Source organism: Myotis daubentonii, chromosome 2 (assembly GCF_963259705.1).
Source record: "Myotis daubentonii chromosome 2, mMyoDau2.1, whole genome shotgun sequence".
NCBI classification, from domain to species: Eukaryota; Metazoa; Chordata; class Mammalia; order Chiroptera; family Vespertilionidae; genus Myotis; species Myotis daubentonii.
This window is the reverse complement of record NC_081841.1, coordinates 181,354,874-181,375,123: the sequence shown is the minus strand read 5'-3', so window position 1 is coordinate 181,375,123 and position 20,250 is coordinate 181,354,874. Positions and strand designations below refer to the sequence as shown.

Below are 20,250 nucleotides of genomic sequence, written 5' to 3'. Positions count from 1 at the left end.
CCACCCTCCCTTCCACTCTCTCTAAAAAACAGTGGAAAGAATATCCACGGGTGAGGATTAACAAAAATAAAATAAAAAAGAAGCCAATTAAAAATATGGGATACTTTAAACAGTGTAGGCTCAGGGTTACTTCATAGTCATGTAAGCATTTTAATAATTTACCAAATTGTAAGGGGATATGTATGTCACAAAAGGGCATTGTTTGAAAGCTCTTAGAAAACATCCATGTTCATGCAGATGCCTGCTAATTCAAGTGCACTCAGTGTCTGCATCCAACATCCCCTCTAGTTCTAAAATTCCTCTATTATGATAAAATTAAATTTTCCTATTATTAAAGTATTGACAGGGCATAGGTTTTACCCCTTTTGAGGTTGTTCATTGCCATCTGTGGCCTTGGTAGATGTTAGAGCGCCCCCTCGTGTCCATAGCTGCCATGTCTCAGTAAGCAGATAGTGTGGGGAGCAGTTGGGTGTGTGCTCTGGGAAAGTGCCAAATCCCAGATCCAACATTTACTGACTCTGTGACACTGAGCCAGTTTTTAACCCCTGTGTGTCGATAACATCTGTAAAATGGAATCAGGAAAACAGTACGCTATAAGGCATGTTCTTATTCCCATGAAAACTGTGTTTAGGGTTGTGCTTAGGCATGTAGGCATGATCAATGGAATTAACAAAGAAGCATGCTTTTATTTTTAAACTTTTGTAATTGCTTAAATTAGTAAAATTACGTTCCATATCTGAAAAAAAGTTTGTAACTTTTTTATGGAATCCATCCTGTTTGACAATTGTTCCACTTCTTTCCAAAGGTAAATTTGTCAACTATTAGGAACATGAGTTAGTGCCTTGGGATCTAACATAAGAACACACAGTCATTAGATTTCTGTCTACGAGCATTTTGACATGCTGTATAAATGGTGATTCTGAGGCATGTGTCTCTTGTTGCAGGCGGCAATGTGCTATGTCCATGTCACAGCCCTGGTGGCAGAATATCTCACACGGAAAGGTGAGGAGTTTCCTGTGTTTTGTGAAATGAACATAAAACTGTACAAACCAGCAAAGATAAGCAGGAGCCGTTGAGAAAGATTTGGAGGTGGGGGTTTTGTAGTGTGATAAAACTGTACAAACCAGCAAAGATAAGCAGGAGCTGTTGAGAAAGATTTGGAGGTGGGGGGTTGTGTGGTGTGTGTATGTGTGTGAGTGTGTGTGTGTGTGTGTGTACGTACGTGTGTACGCTATTCATTGTTTTGTTTGCAGGGGGGTGACATTTGCTTGACTTGGTAGGCACAGCAGAAATGCCAACATCAAAAAGAAAAGTGGGGGACATGTCGTATCATCTCTTGCTAATGGCTCCGTCACCCAAAGACTAGTTAATGAGCTTTGCAGTGAAGTGAGGCCAATCTTGAGCTGAAAAGATTTTATTTTCTCCTTAAGATAGTTCCCACTGGAACTATTTATCTATCAAAAGACAGTTGTAACGGGAGCTCATCGGACAGCGTTTTCTGGACCAGGGCCCAGTTGGCTTTATTGTGTGAGGAGGCAGCTTGCTGGCTGGAAACCTTGCCTCCCCGTGGAAGGAAAGGGCAATGAATGAATGGTGCCCGTTTGTGCATTTCATATCTGTTCCCAGATTAGCAGGCCATGAATCCTCTCGTGTGTTCCTTTTGGTTGAACACCAGTTGCTCATTTCCATTGCAAAATCAGTGCAGCCTCCAATGGCGGCGTTTATTTTTGGAGCACGAGGATCTTAGAAAATCTGGCCGTGTGTGCACGTGACAAGCACAGCAGTTCCAGGTCTGGCTAATGAGGAGAGTGTTTACAGAGTGAGAAATGATAGGAAGTCACAGATGCCCGGCCAGCGAATGTCTATATTTCTGGTGCAGCTGGCTATTTGGAATGAAATTTAAATGAGTCTTAGGCTTGCCATACATCAGAGCCTGAGAGAGAAATAAATTCAAGAAGAGCTCCATATTCTCTTACTACCAGCACGCTTTCCTTTTGAGACCTATTGTCAGGTAATACATTTCCTCATGTTTAGAAGCAGACATAGTCCGACGGGAGCCAACCCTCTCCCCCCACAGCTACAGCACCTGCCAGAGGAGGCGCCAGGGAGGTGAGCCCGGGGTGGGCCCGGTCCATGGGGCCCCAGCCGTCCCATCCACATGAAACTCAGAGGTGTGGGGACTTTCTTTTTCAACTCTGCCTGGACGGCCTTGGCCTTGGCTCTCCTTTCTCCTTCTGTTCCTGCCTCTCGGTTCAGCGGGCAAGGAGAGGAAAGCCCTCTGGCCACGTCCCACTGGAGTTAAATTGTACCTTCCAGTGTACTCTGGCACCTAAAAGTGGGTGGTTGGCTTTTGCAGTTTTGCTTTTTGTACGTTAATGTATCCGAAGCTCCTGGATTAGGGCTTTCATTTGTCTCCATTAAACAAACGCAGGTCTAGACTAGGATAGGGGCAGAGTCTCATGTGGAAACGTTGACCAGTAGGAAAATCTCTGGCTTTAGGTCCTACTCCTTTAAGACTTGATTTCAAAATTCTCTGTGTTCCTCCTGTTCCCAAAATATGGGAGGTCTGAGTTCAAGTTTTGACTTCTGTTTTGGCTTATTGAAAACAATGATCACAAAATAGAGTAAAAGACATTTCAAGTCCTTCATTTGATTATGTTTGCAGAGACCCCAAATGGGTCATTTTTGCTATTACCTTATCCCAGCTGCAACCTTATTCCATCCCCCCTTAGAGGGGCCTAGGCCCCTGAAGCACTCATGCTTTCTGTGCTCTTGCTCTCCAGCTGTGGGGGAAAGAGGCCTCTCCTTACCCTAGACAGCCCATGTGGAACCAGCTAAGACAGCCTCTCGGCTCATCACTGTGGCTGCTGAGTTACATCTTGGTTTTATAGACTGCTTCATGCAGGAAGGGCAGGTTCTGGGTTACCCCCAGCCAGAGTGGGTGAGATGGCAGCTTGACGGAAATATAGTTATCTTTGAATCCAATATTTTTCCTTGATTGGCTTTGGCTTCTTTATTTTTCTTGGTATCTGAGCATATATCATCTTACCAAATCAAATTTATTGTTTATTGGTCATCATTTTATAATTAATTCGATTCAATACCTAGTTCAGTTCATTTACAGTTTAAAGATTGCACACATTTTAGTAAATGTGGGTGAAAAATAAAACAGTGTGAGAAAAAGAAACATCGAGGAAGCGAGTGAAGAAAAGCACACAGTGTTCCCCAGGCTCCCACAGGAGTGCTGGCCCGAGACCCAGGGGATTTCAAAGTCGGTTCTTTCATTCAATACAGAAACATTCAGGGCAGGAGGAACCCTCACGGTTCATCCACTTACGGGTTAACAACTCACTCTCTCCCTGCTGTCTGGATTCTAGGCATGTTTAGACAGGGATGCACAGCCTTCAGGGTGATCACCCCAAACATAGAGGAGGAGGCCTCCATGATGGAAGACGTCGGCATGCAGGATGTCCACTTCAACGAGGTGAGTGTCCCAGCCCGTGCGGTTTGCAATGATGAGAACCTCCGCCCCTGTGGTTTACCCTGCCAGTGCGTGGGGCAAAGGCCCTTCTCTCTGTAGCTGCTGTTGACACACTTTGTCTAATGAATGTAATGCTCCAGACACCGGGAACAGAGCAGCGGACAGCTCTACCATTCCATCTCCCTTCCTAGGCATCCATCCTGGACTCCCGAAGGAGAGTTTGAGGAGCTGGTTAGTAGTGAAGTGAGGCTGAGAGGTCAAACTCTGTGAAGAAAGTTTAAAAATCACTATCCTAAAATGTCTAGTTTCAACACTCTAACTTAAAACATGAGGAAGGAGGATAATATATTGAGTGTTTTTCATATTTAAATATTAAAATAATTTTAACCAAAATAGATAAAGTTTTATTAGCATCCTGAAATAAAAAAGCAAGCTGGTTATTACATGGCATTAACTGTTCAGCAGTCTCCACACCTTGAAATGCCTGGATAGATGTTAATTTTTTACTTTGAAATCACTGTGGTAACAGGGCCCATGTGTTCTTGGCTTTGAACTCACTTCTAGGCAAGTTTTAACTGGGTTTTTCCCAGAGAAGAAGCTTGAATGGATTTTCCCCTTGTAGAAATCACCCTTGTCCCCCATGCCAACTCAGACCTTTGGGGTGCAGCCTTTCGTTTAGAATTCAGTAAGGAAAACAGTGATGTCAACAACAATGAAAGATTTGAAAGTAAACAATTCTCAGGAACCTGTCCCACAGGGATGATGCAATAAAGCTCAAGTTTGCTCATCTGATTAAATATGAGGCTGGAATAATCACTACTGCCTAGAGAATTACCCAGTGAAATAAAGTACAGGTTTTATTGGGGAAATTTGTGAATGGCACTTACTCTGCACAAGAGCCAAACACGTGATAGGGATAGCTTTATCAGTCATTTTCAGAATATGGATTGCCCACCCTGTCCTTGAAGCATGCAGTTGGTAAATCTTTAACAAGGTCCATAGGGCATGATCTGTGATGATTAGGATGTGACACATCAGGATCATAAAGTCCTGCGCAAGCCGGGCACATGTAGATTGAAGCTAGTCAGGAACGGAAAGGATAATGTGTTCGAAAAGCCAGGAAAACAGACATTGCCACTTACCTTTCTCCTTTAGCTATCAGTATGTTTTAGGAAAAAGAGAAAGTTGAAAATCTCTACCGGAGAAGGGAATAGGTGTATAACACATAGTTTAAAAATCATTGTCCTTTTAAGCTGCATTGTTAGATCTATTTGAACGCCTTTAATGATCTCCTAAATGATTTTAGAGAAGTTACGTAAAAATACATAATGCTCCTCCCAGCAGGCCTCCGATGAGTTTTTGTTGGTCGCAGTTCATGTTTCCTGACTTTGATCGCAAGGGCAAACCCCCCCCCCCCCAACCCCGGCTACTTTTGATTAGATAAAAAGGAAGGAACATCCCATTTCTGTTTGTAATTTTGTTTCACAAGTTGGATTCTGTGCAGACTACAGAATTCTGAATCCTCTATGGTGTCAAAATTCCTCACAGCCCATGCGGTTTTGCGATCCCTCTGTCATTATGCCAGACAGGCAGGGTTCTGGAAGGAAATACTAGTAGGTGGCATGCTAGTAGGAAATTGAGAAAAGTCTAATAAAGGGACTTATTTTGAAAGTTTGGACAGGATTTAGGGAGACCAACAAGGAATATTGCAATTCCCTGAGATTAGCAGCAGCTAGGTTACTATCTCTCAACCTATGGACTAAGGTTGAAGAGAAAGAGAAACTACACCAAGGGACTGCCTGATAGAACTGTGGGCTTTATTTAGGGGCGGGAACAATCCGGGCACCCTTGCAGGGAGGGAGCCATCGAGTAGCCACCCCACCCTCACTCTCCTCCTGACCTCCAGTTTGCACCTGAGCCTTCCATTGGCCGAGTCAGCCAGGAGCTAGAAGACAGGGAGCAAGCCAGATGTTCTAGTGCATCCACCTCCCAGAACACAGAGCGAGGAAGGGCAGGGCTGACTGGGACTCTAGAGGGGAGAGTGGAAATTGCAGTCCAGTTGCTAAAATTTCTTTGTAACCCTCAAAATCAGTATTCATCGAGGTGCTTGTGTGGTCATTGGGGACATGCATAGAGCAGCAAAAAATTTGAGCTTGCCTGTTCCTAGCTGAGGAGGCACAGGGTAACCTTCTGCCTCTTGGTCTGGCTCTCGTGCTTTAAACAGGTGTCCTTTTCTACTCAGTGCCATGTTTTGCACATCTTTGTTCTTTTAGTTTGTGATTTTGCTGTTTCAAATGGCCCCCAAGTGTAGTGCTGTCTCGTGTTTCTGGGCACAGGACATCTGTGATGTACCTTACAGAGAAAATACTTGTGGACAATGAGCTTTTTTCAGGTGTGAGTACTTTGGCTCATGAGTCCAATGTTAATGAATCAACAATATATACTACAGTAGGTGTCTTGACACAGAAACACATGTAAAACAAGGTTACGTACTGATTGGTTCTCAAAAATTTTGTAGCCAGAGGCTCTTGGGAACCTAACCCTGTATTTCCCCAAGGAGGGGTGGTTCAGTCTTCACTAATTCATTGATCATGGTGACTTTATACAGTGCCATTACCATGAATCATGAGAATGAGAATCAACTGTATCTAGCACACTCAGCTGTTGTTTCACAGAGTAGCAACTATCACCACTGGGCATAGCAAACATATGAAGTTAACCAGACAAGTCTCTGGCTTATATCAACCGAACTGTTTCTATTCAGAAATAGCTGCCAGTAACCAACATAAAATGTTTACATCTGTAGAGCATCTCAAGAGATAAATACATTAACAACATATTGGATGATTCCTCTATTTACACCTCATCCAAGCTTGCTGATTGTCTGTAACCAATAAAGTTGTCTTACCATCCACTTTTCCTTGACCCAGAGTGCTCTTAGAACCATAAAAATTATAATGATTCCTCAAAAACAATAGCAGTAGGAGTAGAGTGTTGACCCGTGGGGCTTGTCTAATGCTCTACCCTTGGCTCATATCTGGAGATATGCCCCTGCTTCATTGTGCAAATACTTGCTGAGCTTCCTCGGCACTGAGCTAGGTGCTGGAGATACAAGGGTGAGCAAGATGTTGTCCCTGTCCTAGCAGCTCTACTGCTTTTGATGCTTTCTTCCCATTGACGAGAAACACCTAAGCCACTGTCCCTTAGATATGAATTGCAAGGTGTCTGAGTTCTTTGTGTCCTGGAAATTTCTGTATTCATTCCATAAACTAGCTGTGTGCCATGTGCTAACTTTGGGATATACAAGTGAATTGCCTGCCTCAGAAAGTTTCACTCAGTGCAGTAGTCCTCAAACATTAGTGTGCTTAGAAATTACTTGTATTCTTGTCACAAGTGTACTAGTAGATTCCCATTCTACACACACACACACACACACACACACACATATTCAGCTGGGTAGGTGTGGCACCTGGGAATCTGTATTTAACAAGCATCCCAGGTGATTTTTCTAATGCAAGGAGTTTTCAACTGTATCTTGAGAAATAATAACATAGTTGGTAATAGGGATTATGTCATAAAGTACAACATTGTCCAAGCGAAGTCACCCATTCACAGTTATTCCCAAGTGGCCGATAATAGAGACAATAGTAGTAACTAACTTCATAGGAAAGGTAAAGTTAAATTAATTCTAAAATGGAGCAAATGGCATTTAAATACAAACATTTTGAATAAGCTGCACATACACAGCACTGGTGTGCTGTTGCCACAGAGAGGCTGTGAGTGCCCTCAGCCGCATCACCGTGGCACACTTACAAATGGGGCTGGCTGATTGCGTCTTAAACAGCTTCCGCAATGGCTCATGAGCTCAGTGCACTGAGGTCTTTGTAAGACTAGTCATAAAATACATACTTTTCCAATACATAGAGTTTGTTGAGGGATTCCCGCCCCCCCCCCCCAACGAATAATTACTTACAGTTCCTAGTGTATATCAACAATTTAGAAAAACAAAATCTTGGCATTTAAATTTTGAAAAAGGTGGTAAAACCATCAGTCTTTTTGTATGATTGCCTTTTGAAGTCATTACTATCTGACCATTGTCTGGATTAGTTCTGGTTTTCAGGTGCAGTGATTGCTAAGAATTCAAAGTCAGCTAATACACGGAATTCCTACTGATTTCTGTGCCCCATTATTTAGTTACTATGATGTCTTAGTTTTTATGACACTTAATAGTTTTGTGTTGTTGACATATATATGGTCTTTCTAACTTATGGATGATCAATGGTTCTTTCTGTTCAAAGAATTGTTACTTGATTTCACCAGCCTTAAAAGTCTAGGTGTAGCATTGATGTTATCTTGAATAACGTACCTTACCAAATTTAGCTTTGATATTCAGTAACCTATACTCTACTTTTCTGAGAGAAGGACTTGCCTTTTTATAAAAGCCATCTTTAGTTTGTTATTGGATAAAATCTGCATGGACTCTGCTGTTTATAGTATTCATTGTGAATTCAGACTTATAAACCATAGATTCTAGAAATGCCTCCTGAATCAGAAAAAAAGATAAAAATAATGTCCAGTAGTATATGAAAGTTGATGATGTGTTATTTCCCAAGTTTTGATTACCATCATATCATAATAATTATTGCAAAGTTATTTGCTAAGCTCAGTTCACTTTATCAAACTTTCCCATTTTCCAACCATTCTGAGCAGTATCCCTGGTTGAAGTTCATCTTTTTGTACCAAATATGGCAGATTTTTTTCATAATGAGCTCAATTATCTATAGTGTTGATCTGCTACTTAAATTCAGGCTTCAATTAAACTTTCCATTTGTTCTTGATTTGACTAAACAAGAGTAAAAATAATATTCAAATCTTAGTCTCCCATTTAGGAGCATTTGGCCCAGGAGATTACTCACATAAACTCTGTTTTATATATATTCGTTAAGTGACTAAATCTAGGGCCATTTAAAAATATACCTGAAAGGCTGCCATACACAGATGCCTTACCTGGAGAGACAAAACATCATTTTATTTTTTTAATATATTTTTTATTGATATCAGAGAGGAAGGGAGAGGGAGAGAGAAATAGAAACATCATTGATGAGATTCATTGATCGGCTGCCTCCTGCACGCCCCCTACTGGGGATCGAGCTTGCAACCAGGCATGTGCCCTTGATCAGAATCGAACCCGGGACCCTTCAGTCCTCAGACCGATGCTCTATCCACTGAGCCAAACCAGCTAGGGTGACAGAACATCATTTCAAAATCAACTAACATCTCTCTTATATATTACTTCATTGTTGTGGTAGTTGATGTATGTCTGTATGCATTTTCATGTCTCATAAAATTATTGACATTTAATTATTAAATTATGTTTGACATAGAAAACTTGGAGTGTGGCAATATAGCCTTTGTTTAATTAATCCTTTTCACCTCCCCGGCCTCATCTCTTGCCATTCTCTGTTTCAGCTTTTATACTCCAGCCCCTCATATTGCTTGTAAATTCCTCCCACACCTGCTGCCCTCTCCTGTGTCTTCCTTTGCGGTTCCCTCTCCCTGGAATGTCTCCCCTCTCATCCTTCTGACATCCACTCCCACCTTTCTCCTTCACCTCACTAACTCCTGACCACTCAGTCAGTGGTCACCTTCTGCAACCTGCCTTGCCCACCTCTTTTCTCATCACTGGATGGATGCCGAACCTCTTTGCATCCCTGATTCCCTGCACATGTCTTTGTCAACACACTTGCCACCATCTTTTATAATCTCTTTATGGAGCTGTCTCCACAATAGCCTCAGCTCAGTGAGAGCAGGAAATGCTTCATTCACCTTATGGTTGGCCTCCCCAGTACTCACCCAGAGACACACTGACTACTGTTACATAAATAAACCCCTGCTGCTCTTAATTCAGTGTCTACCCTTCATTGACACTATGACAGAGGATCAAACATGTTAAAAAGCAACTATAAAACCCTTACAAATTATATTAGCAAATTGAATCTGAGAGTATACAAAAAAGAGGAATGTATCATGACCACGTGGGATTTACCCTGGAAGCGCCCCATTGGTTCAACATGGGAAAGCCAGTAAATATAACTATTAACAGAATAAATAAGGAAAACCATATGATAATCTCAATAGATGCAGAAAAATCATTTGAAAAAATCAACATCCATTTATGATTTAAAAAAAAAAAAAAACTAGTAGAAAGGAACTTCCTTACCTGAAAAAGATGATCTACAAAAAATCTAGAGCTGATATTACACTTAGTGGTGAAAGACTGAATGCTTTCCCCCTAAAATTGGGAACAAGACAAGAATAAATGTTTTCAACACTCCTTTTCAACATTGTGCTGGAGGTTCTAGCCAATGTAGTAAGGCAAGAAAAAGAAATAATACTGTCTATTTTAACCTAAGATGCAGTTGTCTCTGTGACAGAGAAAATGCCAAAGAATTTATGGAAGACAATACTAAAACTAATAAGTGAATTTAGCAAAATTATAAAATAAAAGATCAATATACAAAATCAATCAACCTTCTTTTTAGAGACCCTTATACCATAGTTTTACTATATCATTAATGATTATCTTATATAGTTTTTACAAACAAATACACTGGATGACTTTCAGTCTTATTCCAAACTTTTATTTCCTTGAAAAGAATAAATTATTAGAATTCAAAGACACTACTATTTATAAAAACATCAAAAACATGAAACTTGGGTATAAATCTGTGTACATCTGTATGGTCAAAACAAGACACAGATGAGGGAAATCAAAGAAGATGTAAATAAATGAAGTGATGACTCCATGTTGTTAAGATGCCAATTGTTCCTAAATTGATTTATAGATTCAAAGCAGTCCCAGTCAAACTCCTTCTGGACTTTTGGTAGAAATGGGCAAACTGACTCTAACATTCAAATGGAAAAGCAAAGGAACTATACTAGCCAAAACAATTTTGAAAAAGTTGGAAGAATCACTTCACCTGATTTCAAGCAGTGGTTCTCAACCGGGGTTGATTTTGCCCCTTTCTCCCCCCGGGGACATTTGACAAATCAGACAACATTTTTTAATTGTCACAGGTGTTTTTTGTTATTTGTTTGGGGGTGGGGGCAGGAGTTGCTCCTGCTACTGGCATCTAGTGGGTAGAGGCCAAGGATGCTGCTAAACATTCTGTAATGCACAGGAGCAAAGAGTTGTCTGGCCCAAAATGTCAGAAATGTCACTGCAGAGCTACCATAGTAATCAAAACAGTGGGGTATTGGCACAAAGATAGACATATATCAATAGAGAAGCCAAAAATTGACCTGCACACAATGGTCAATTAATTTTTTAATAAGATTTAAAAGCAATGCAATGGAAAGAAGACAGTCTTTTATCAAATAGCATTGGAAAAATTAGGCCTACATATGGAAAAAATATATGTTGACACATACTTTACACTATTCAAAAATAACTCAATGAATCATAGACTTAAATGTAAAATATAAAACTTCTGGAAGAAAACATAGGAAAAAATATCTGTGAACTTGGGTTAAGTAAAAATTTCTTAAATAGATATAATATATACAGGACAATCCAGAAAGTAACAACTTGGTAAATTGAACTAATTCAAAATTAAAAACTCTTGCTCTTCAAAAGACACTGTTAAGAAAATTCAGAGACAAGCTACAGATTGGGAGAAAATTACAAATCACATGTCTGGTAAAGAATTTTATGTAAAATAGATAACTCTCAAAACCCAATCATAAGAAAGTCAACAACCCAGTGGAGAAATGAGCAAAAGGTTTGACTAGACACGTCACCAAAGCTATACAGATGGCAAATAAGCACATGAAAATTTACTCAACATCATTCGTGAAACCCCACTCAAATGGGCTTAAACAGGAAAGGTCAAATAAATTGGCTCCCGTTAGGAAATTCCACAGAGAGGTTGGCAGCAATCAATCCAAGCATTTAATAATACTATTGCTTTGGGAGGTAGGGGGAGCCCTCCACTCTGTTACTAAGGGTGACAGGCCCCTGACTCTTCATGAGGTGGATGTCAGCCCCAATCACACTACATGTTGCCTCTCTTATGTCCAGTCTGGTGAGAGCACTTCTGTCCCCAAATCCCAAGCTAGCCAATAATTTACCCTGATTGGCTGATTTAGGTCACATGTCCACCCATGATGGAGCAATGCCTGTGGCCAGGTAATAGATTTTTTAAAATATATTTTATTGATTTTTTACAGAGAGGAAAGGAGAGAGATAGTTAGAAACATCGATGAGAGAGAAACATCGATCAGCTGCCTCCTGCACACCTCCTACTGGGGATGTGCTCGCAACCCAGGTACATGCCCTTGACCGGAATCGAACCTGGGACCTTTCAGTCTGCAGGCCGACGCTCTATCCACTGAGCCAAACCAGTTTCAGCCAGGTAATAGATTTATGCTGATTACTTTAAACCTGAGCCACATGCCCCAACCCTGTCATGGATAGTATTAGCTTCCTCAAAAGTTTAAAAATTTTAAGGAGGTAAGATAACTACTCAAACTTCAGCAAATAGAAATCTCCAAGGGAAGGTGGAAAGGATGCTGGTGAAGCAGGCATAATGCCTACTACATGTCATCGCTGAATTGTTCTGAGATGTTTAATTTGGGTTAAAGTCATGCTTAGTAATTCCCCATGTGTCAGCATTGTCATCATTCCTCAAAAAGGAAAAAAAAATTTCTCATTATATTTATAAAAAGAGAACTAAGAACAAAAATTGAGAGCCTATGAGAGGCTATTAGTGTCAGTTTCTTCCTTGCAATTCACTACAGAGTCATACAATGTGTGACCCTTCGTTTCTGCTTGCAAACATGCCTGGTATTTTTTAATGAGCCATTTACAAGCATGTATGTTAGTGTCTAAAAATATTCCACATTTTGGCCCTGACCAGATAACCTAGTTGGTTAAAGCATTGTCCCAATTCACCAAGGTTTCAGATTCAATCCCTGGTCAGGACACATAGAAGAATAAACAAATGAATGCATAAATAAATGGAACAACACATCGATGTTTCTCTCTCTCTCTCCCTCTCCTTCTCTCTCTTTTTATCTCTCTCTTTTTCTCTCCCTCTCTAAAATCAATAAATTTAATAAATAAACAAATAAATAAAAATATTCCATGTTTTGACATTTTCCTCCTAGCCATCTTAACCAGCCATGCATTCTGCAGGGACACACTGTTTTGTTCCTTAGTAATACTCCTTTCTGGCCCATGGCCGCCTTCTTTGGTCAGGATGTGCTCATGGAGCTCCTTGAGCAGTGTGCCGATGGACTCTGGAAGGCCGAACGCTACGAGCTGATCGCCGACATCTATAAACTCATCATCCCCATTTATGAGAAGCGGAGAGATTTTGAGGTATCTGAGTTATTTGTTTTTTCCAGTGTAGAGAACAGTGAAATGACATATACCCCCAGGGTTCCTTACATGCAAAGAGAGCAAGCAGGCCACGGTCAGAGATGAGCATGTGGTCTCTGACCCTCCACGTGGGGCTGGCGGGTCACCACCCTGAGCCATCAGGCATCCCACACCCAGACCCCATCTCTAGGCAGACCCCAAATCTCGTGTTATAAATATAATTAGTTCTGACACTCCACTTTTGAAAGGTGCCCGGAACAGTTTTATAATCACCAGGTGCCTTTTTTTCCTCAGGACGCTTTGTTGCTCCCCCTACCTGGGAAAACAGTGTCCCTTCCATGTTTCCTGGCCTGGGAGGCCGTCCAGTTTCTCTTAGCATATCAGATGGAGTGGGGAGATCAAGGACTGAAAACATCACCATAGGACTTTATCATCTCTGACATTTCGTGTTAACTTGAAGGCAGAATTTGCTTACTGCATTGTGGAAATTTGATGGGTTCTCATATGCACACTGGTCCTTTGGGAAGGAAACACTACAATTCAAAAAGGATCACTGCCAGTTGTGCAATCCAAATATAGTCTTGATTGTTTTAAAAGCTCAAGTCCAAGGATTTTTCACCCACGTGATCTCATTTGCTTTTTTAAACTGGTTGTACGCGTTGCAAGTAGAGAGAACTGGGTTTTGCTCTGCTTTCCAGAGGCTGGCCCATCTGTACGATACGCTCCACCGGGCCTACAGCAAGGTGACCGAGGTCATGCACTCGGGCCGCAGGCTCCTGGGCACCTACTTCCGAGTGGCTTTCTTCGGGCAGGTGAGCCTCTTCTCTGTTCCGTAGGCGGCCCCAGTCCCTTTTTTATTTTTTTCTTAACTCTATAAAATTGTATTTTGTCAATTTTCTGCTCTCTATAAATGCTAATTTGATGAATTTGTCATGTTTAGTATGATTCTTCCTCAGTAGTAAACTTTCTGCTTTTCTTTTTTTTTCTTTCTTCCTGTTTTTTATTTATTACTTTCTTAAGGCAGCGGTAAGTTCTCCCTCCATAAGACTTTCTTAGTGGCATCTTTGGTACTTCATATGATTTGCAAGTTTCCCTTTCAAGTCTCTATGTATATCTGTCCAGTCATCACAGACTCCAAAAACATTAACATTTTATGTCATTTACAGAAGTAAATCATCTGTTTCCTCATACATTTATACTGCATGTTTTAAACAAAAATTAAGACTTCCTGGTTTCTTTTGTCTATGTCTATCTCTATCTCTTGTAATATATCATCTCCACAGTATATTTACCATTGTAATATTTCAGAAACCCCGTATAAAAGGGTTCACTTAAATTTAACTGAACGTTTAACCTCCAAGACTCTAACATGATTAGATGATATAAATTATAATCCATTTATTTAGGTCATGTGGTTTTTCTATGAACATTATATAACCTTCAATTTATCCTGTTATTGTCTTTTATAACTTTATAGCAATACCAGTTTACAGACAGTGAAACAGATGTGGAGGTAATTACAGTAAAAGCTTAATAAGCAAATTATGTAGTGAAAGTACTGCATCTAAACTCCTAGTTTGATGTGGATGTTTTCTGTTTCATGTTAGCCTGTATATTTTTTTATATATATACTATGTTTTTGGCACCATTTTTCCTCCTCTATTTTAGATGAGAAATGTTTTGTTTTAATTTATTTCAAATATTAACCCCAGTCTGGACTTTCAAATGTTCAACCTTTTTCACTTCCCATGCAATTCTAAGCCTTGTTTTATTCAGGCATGATTGGTGCTAAAATATTACGATAATGGCAATACTGGAGATATGGCACCAGATATGACTGGTGATAATGAAAATATTTTCTGATATCATGCTACAGCCCTTTAATATGTTTCCATCAGTGAAACAAAATAGAATTTACACAAACTTTACTTAGTTTTTGCTGAACCTACCCCGGACCTAAAAGCTTCCTCGTGTGCCCTAAAGTGCTGTATGAGCCTCTCCCCGTTGATTTCTTTCTTGGGAATGTGAAACAGGCTTGAAGCCCATCATCAGACTTCACCGAGAGAACACAGTCTTGAATCCTCAGTCTCTCATTTCACTCAGCACTTAATGACAGCATTCTTGAACGCGTTTGCAGTTTTGTGTTTTAACTTTATCTTTGCACCCAGACTTCATATTATTATCATTTTCCTTCCTGTTTGAAAAGCCTGTTTAATTAGGATTTTATTTTAGAATATTTTATTTTTTTAACCCTTATAATCCTTCCTGGGTGGTAGCTGTGGGGTTGTATTCAGTGATAGCTCTCTAATTGCGCTCTATGTCACAGGGATTCTTTGAAGATGAAGACGGGAAGGAGTATATTTACAAAGAACCCAAACTCACACCTCTATCCGAAATTTCTCAGAGACTCCTTAAACTTTACTCAGATAAATTTGGTTCTGAAAATGTCAGAATGATACAGGATTCTGGAAAGGTAGGACCATGTTTGGAAACATTTTATGGCAATATAATATTGTTTTGGTTATGCATGATGGATCATATCATATAATACTAATAATTAGACCCAACGTCCTTCCGGATGACCTTCCGGACGAAGCCAGGGCTGTGAGGGAAGCCCATGTCCTGGGTGCCAGAGGGAAGCCGGTGCTGGCAGCTGGGGGAAGGAAGGCCAACTCTTGCACGAATTTCGTGCATCGGGCCTCGAGTATATTCATAAGTGTGTATAGAAAAAAAAAAAAAAAGACCCAAGAAAAATTAAGAATGGTTGGCCTTGAGTGGCAAGTGTATGTATTTTTTTCTTTTTTTTCTTCTTAATACCTTCCTTGGCTTTCTAGAAATTCTTTATTAAGCAGATTTTTATTTTATAATTTTAAAGAGACATTCATTTACAAAATAACGTCTGAAAGAATATAAATTTTTTAGTCCAGAAAGTTAGAAACTCTGTAAGAGAAGGGCCTGAGGTTCTGTTTCTCGTAGCACTTTCCCCTGCACTCCACACTGGGTTATCTATTAGCTGACACTCGATTGATTGGTGGATGTAGGGACAGATGGACCAGCAGACGGACACATCAAGGAATGGACTAACTAGCCAGCACGTTTATAGGAATGAGACCTACCTTCTGTCTAGAGAGGCTGTCCTCTGCCGTATCGCTCTCATGAAGACCCTTTCTGAACCTGCTTTGTTTTCCCGGTACATTTATGTGTCCCACTGGTTCAGGATCTCTCCAGGAAGTGGGCTATCGCTTTGCTTCCTGAAACTCAGGCCAGGGTAGAGCTCCTGTTCTTGGCATTAAAAATGCTTCCCCGGCTCAGTTTGCAGCAATAACAAGCTCTCCCTCTTCCTAAGCCCTTTAGGAGGCTCCCTAGTGCAGTTTCTGTCCTGAACCCCAGTGTCTGGAATCTTGGGGCCCTTCGTTTTCTCCAGAAAATAATCTTCCAGTCTCCTGCCCAGTGCTAGGGAGGGGAAAAGAAAAGGGTGGGGCGGGGGGGGGGAGGGGCGGGGCGCGATTCTGGCTTCTAGATGCAAAAGACAGGCACAAGCTGACATCCGAGTTTGGCCTGCAGCCTTTCACCTACTTGCCCTGTGTTCTACTCTGTACCTCACTCCTGCTTTCCGCTGACACTGGTGGCCCCACTTAGACTTTTTCCAGACCAGTTTCTCCAAGGAGCATTTTCCTCTTGTGGGGCAAGGACTAGGGAAGGAACCTGGGGTTCCTCCACTCCAGATAGACTTGGGCCACCCGCCCTGCTTCCTGCCCCACCCCTCTCTTGGTCACCCCAATCCTAGCGCTGGTGCTCTACAATATCAGTCCGTTCAGGCTGCTGTAGCAAACGCCATAGACTGGGTGGCTTATACCCGACGGAGATTTATTTCTCACAGCTCTGGGGGCTGGGAAATCCAAGGTCAGGTGCCAGGAGATTCATTATCTGGTGATGTCCTTAAGGGTGGGAGGGGTGAGGGAGCTCTGTGGGGTCTCTTTTATAAGGGGCACTAGTCCCATCATAAGTGTTCTACCCTCATGACCTAATCACCTCCATCCCACTAATGTCACCACATTGGAAGTTAGGCTTTCAGCCTGTGAATTCTGGGGGACACAGACATACAGTCTATAGCAGCAAGCTTCTCAGGGGTGCTCTGAGTCACCTGTTACCCTTCTCTGTCGGAACTTGGATTAGAACTTCTTCGCTCTGCTGAATCAGATAGCACACCTCTGCTCGCCTACCTTCCAGAAATTGTAAACCCTCCAATTCACTGCTGTCTGCCATCCTCTTTTCTTGGTCCTCTCCTATTAATTCTCTACTGTCATTTTAACAGATTGCACAAAGTGAAAGGGATAAACACGTGTTGTTGGTCCACTTTTAACCAGGAACCTCAATACAACCGTATTAAGGCCTACTTTCTTCCTAGACCAAATTACTCAGGTCCAATTTACCTTTCTTTCTGGAACTGAAACCTTTATCTGGGTCAAGTTGTGACTTGAACATTATAGCCTTTTCCCTTATTGCATTCTCCCCCTTGTCACATGTAGTCCCTGATGTAGCAGCTGAGAGACTTTCTAGATCTTCTCTTCCCTAAACACCAGGCCTCCGTTCCTTCTGCAGGAACTTATGTGCAACTTTGAAAATGCAGACTAGGGAAACACCGCTAAAACAATGGTCAGGAATGTTTATTTCCACTGCTTTAACTGGTTTCTGCTAAAGGAAGTTAAGTTTAATAAGTTTGAATGCAATTAGTATAGTGATTGGCCAGATGGCCTTTTCTAAAATAGAAGTAACTCACAACTCTGTATTTTCTTAACTTCCAAAGGTTAAGGCACTTTCACATCTGGTTTTCGTTTCTCTTCACAAACATCCCTAGGAGAACAGTGGTGTGTGATAATTTGAGACCAGTAAAACTATCTTGGCCATATTCGTTTGCCTGCCCTGCTTCCAGTATAGTCTCCAGGTTCTATGCCTTTCTTTCATGTCCCCTTTTATTTTTCTAAGAAGCTTGGATACAATTGATATGTGCAAAATTGATTTGACTCCCTAATAAATTAGCTGTTGATTGTCTATGGAAAATGCCCATGTTTAATTTTGTAGCATATCCCAGAAGTTGGAACACCACTAATTCCAGAAATGTTGTGAAAGTAGTTATGTGCTGAGTTGATCAGGAACTAAACTTATGGTTAGATTAGTTTTAGATTAATCTGTACCTGTATTAAATTAATTCATCTACATCTGTTTGCATCTAATCTACCTCCAGATTAATTATAATTTCAGGAATTAGGTTTTTTTTTAATTTTTATTTATTGACTTTACAGAGAGAGAGAGGAAGACAGAGAGAAAGAGGATAGAGAGGGAAACATCAATTTGTTGTTCCACTTACTTATGTATTCATTGGTTGATTCTCATATGTGCCCTGACCTGGGATCAAACCCACAACCTTGTCGTAGTGGGACAACACTCTAACCAACTGAGCCGCCCAGACAAGGCAGTTGGGGACCTAGGTTTTAAATATTTTTAGTAAAATAAATATTTAAAGTCATGAAAAAAAATAGTGGGAAATTAAAATTCTAGGTTAAACAAGACTAAAGAGACATAACATTAAATGTAAAATGTGATTGTTGATTAGTTTCTGGTTCAAACACAAATAGCTATAAATAACATTCTGGGGACATTTGAAACCTTTTGATATAGACTGGGTATTGGGTGACATTAGGGAATTAGTGTTAATTTTGTTGGGTATGATAATGTATATTGGTTAGGAAGAGAATGTCCTCATGTTTAGGAGATGTTGGCTGAAGTATCATGATGTATACCACTTACTTTGAAATGGCTTAGCTAAAAAAAAGTCTATATGTATGTCTGTGTGTGTGTGTATATTTAAAACAAATACAGCGAAGTATTAGCAATTGTTCTAACTGGTGGGTATGCGGGTATTCTTTGTACTATTTTTTTCCAACTTTTCTGAATTTTTCCAAAACTTTTACTAGTAAAAAGTGGGAAAATACAACATAGGCATGCTTTGACAACTAGCACCAATATTCCATTTCATTATTCATTTAAAGGTCAACCCCAAGGATCTGGATTCCAAGTATGCATATATCCAGGTGACTCACGTCACCCCATTCTTTGATGAAAAAGAATTGCAAGAAAGGAAAACGGAGTTTGAAAGGTCTCATAACATTCGCCGCTTCATGTTTGAGATGCCCTTCACGCAGGCTGGGAAGAGGCAGGGTGGGGTCGAGGAGCAGTGCAAACGGCGCACCATATTGACAGGTATGGCTCATGGCATTTTTCTAGTTACATGATTCTACTCTCTTCTTCTCCCTGACCACAAGTTTATATCCAATGTCAGGTCAGGTCCCTTCTTAGACTCTGATGAAAACAGTGGGCCCCTCCCTCCTCAGGATGCTTTTGCACACCATTTTAGGAGATTCACAGACTCCTTCTAACACCCACATGGACCCATCTTGGGCCCACAGCACCCAGGTCAAGAACCTCTGCACTCAGTACCGTTTCTTCCTCACGGGAAGAGACCCGCGTGATCTCGGTCGCACAGGTCCCAGCATGGACCTGCTCAGAGATGTGTAGCTGAGCGAATAAATGGGACTTGAGGCTGCATCCCTCCCACCTGGCCCCGGAGAGTCGTTGGTCAGCTTCCACTTGAGTAGCTCCAGTTCCAGGGTCCTCGCTGCAGTCAGAGGCCACCTGTTCAGCTGTTGCCGAGTTTTAATTCTTTGGTGCTGTTTACCACCCATAACCCATTCTCAAAAATGTGTTTTGCACCATTTCCAAGTTCCTAACAAGCGTAGAATCATATTAGGAATGATTTTTACCTTCTTTGAGGGAGCTTGACTCATCCCTTCTTAGGTTAGGGTCAGCAACACGACTGCAGTAACCTAAAATAAAACACTTTCTTGACTTTTAAAAAAAATCAGTGGGGAGGCCCTTTCAGAAGGCCAGGTGTGTCTGTGTCCACTGCCGAGGCACGTTTTCCAAAGGGTGGCCATAGTTCAACTGAGCCAGGAAGCACCCACTTTTTTTGTGTAGAGTCAGTGTTGCCCAGTGCCCCACCTGGGCGAGCTCGTGCACATTACAGTAATAATGGAAGAGCGCTGTACGGTGCTGCATCGCGGGTGAGGCTCCGCCCCCACCACTGGAGTGTACACTTTAAGTGGGTGAATTCTGTGGGATATGATTGATATCTCAGTAAAGCCGTTAAAGAGAGAATACAGCTCATTGCAAAACAGCTCAGAACAGCATATTGCAGAGAATTTTTCACTCTTTCTACAAGGGACCTAGGATAAAAGTTTAAAAAAATTTTTTTAATCTGCTTTCTTAAAGAAGGGGTTTCTACCCCTGCTCTTAGAATAATAACATTACATGTAAAGCACAGACAATA

General features: G+C 41.1%; 1 protein-coding gene across 20 annotated transcripts in view; it reads left to right on the top strand.

The window, feature by feature from the left end:
- The window catches only part of DOCK9 (dedicator of cytokinesis 9), a 257,697-nt gene that overhangs the window by 226,186 nt on the left and 11,261 nt on the right, over window positions 1–20,250 (top strand). For 6 of the 20 annotated variants that reach the window (XM_059684999.1, XM_059684993.1, XM_059684991.1 and 3 more), the window contains 8 exons: window positions 945–1,002; window positions 2,035–2,109; window positions 3,378–3,484; window positions 12,741–12,863; window positions 13,562–13,675; window positions 14,341–14,376; window positions 15,190–15,336; window positions 18,914–19,124. In XM_059684999.1, the coding sequence (XP_059540982.1) occupies window positions 945–1,002; window positions 2,035–2,109; window positions 3,378–3,484; window positions 12,741–12,863; window positions 13,562–13,675; window positions 14,341–14,376; window positions 15,190–15,336; window positions 18,914–19,124 (871 nt within the window). The remainder of the gene's footprint in view (window positions 1–944; window positions 1,003–2,034; window positions 2,110–3,377; window positions 3,485–12,740; window positions 12,864–13,561; window positions 13,676–14,340; window positions 14,377–15,189; window positions 15,337–18,913; window positions 19,125–20,250) is intronic. The other 14 variants (XM_059685008.1, XM_059684995.1, XM_059685007.1 and 11 more) reach the window with 3 other exon arrangements.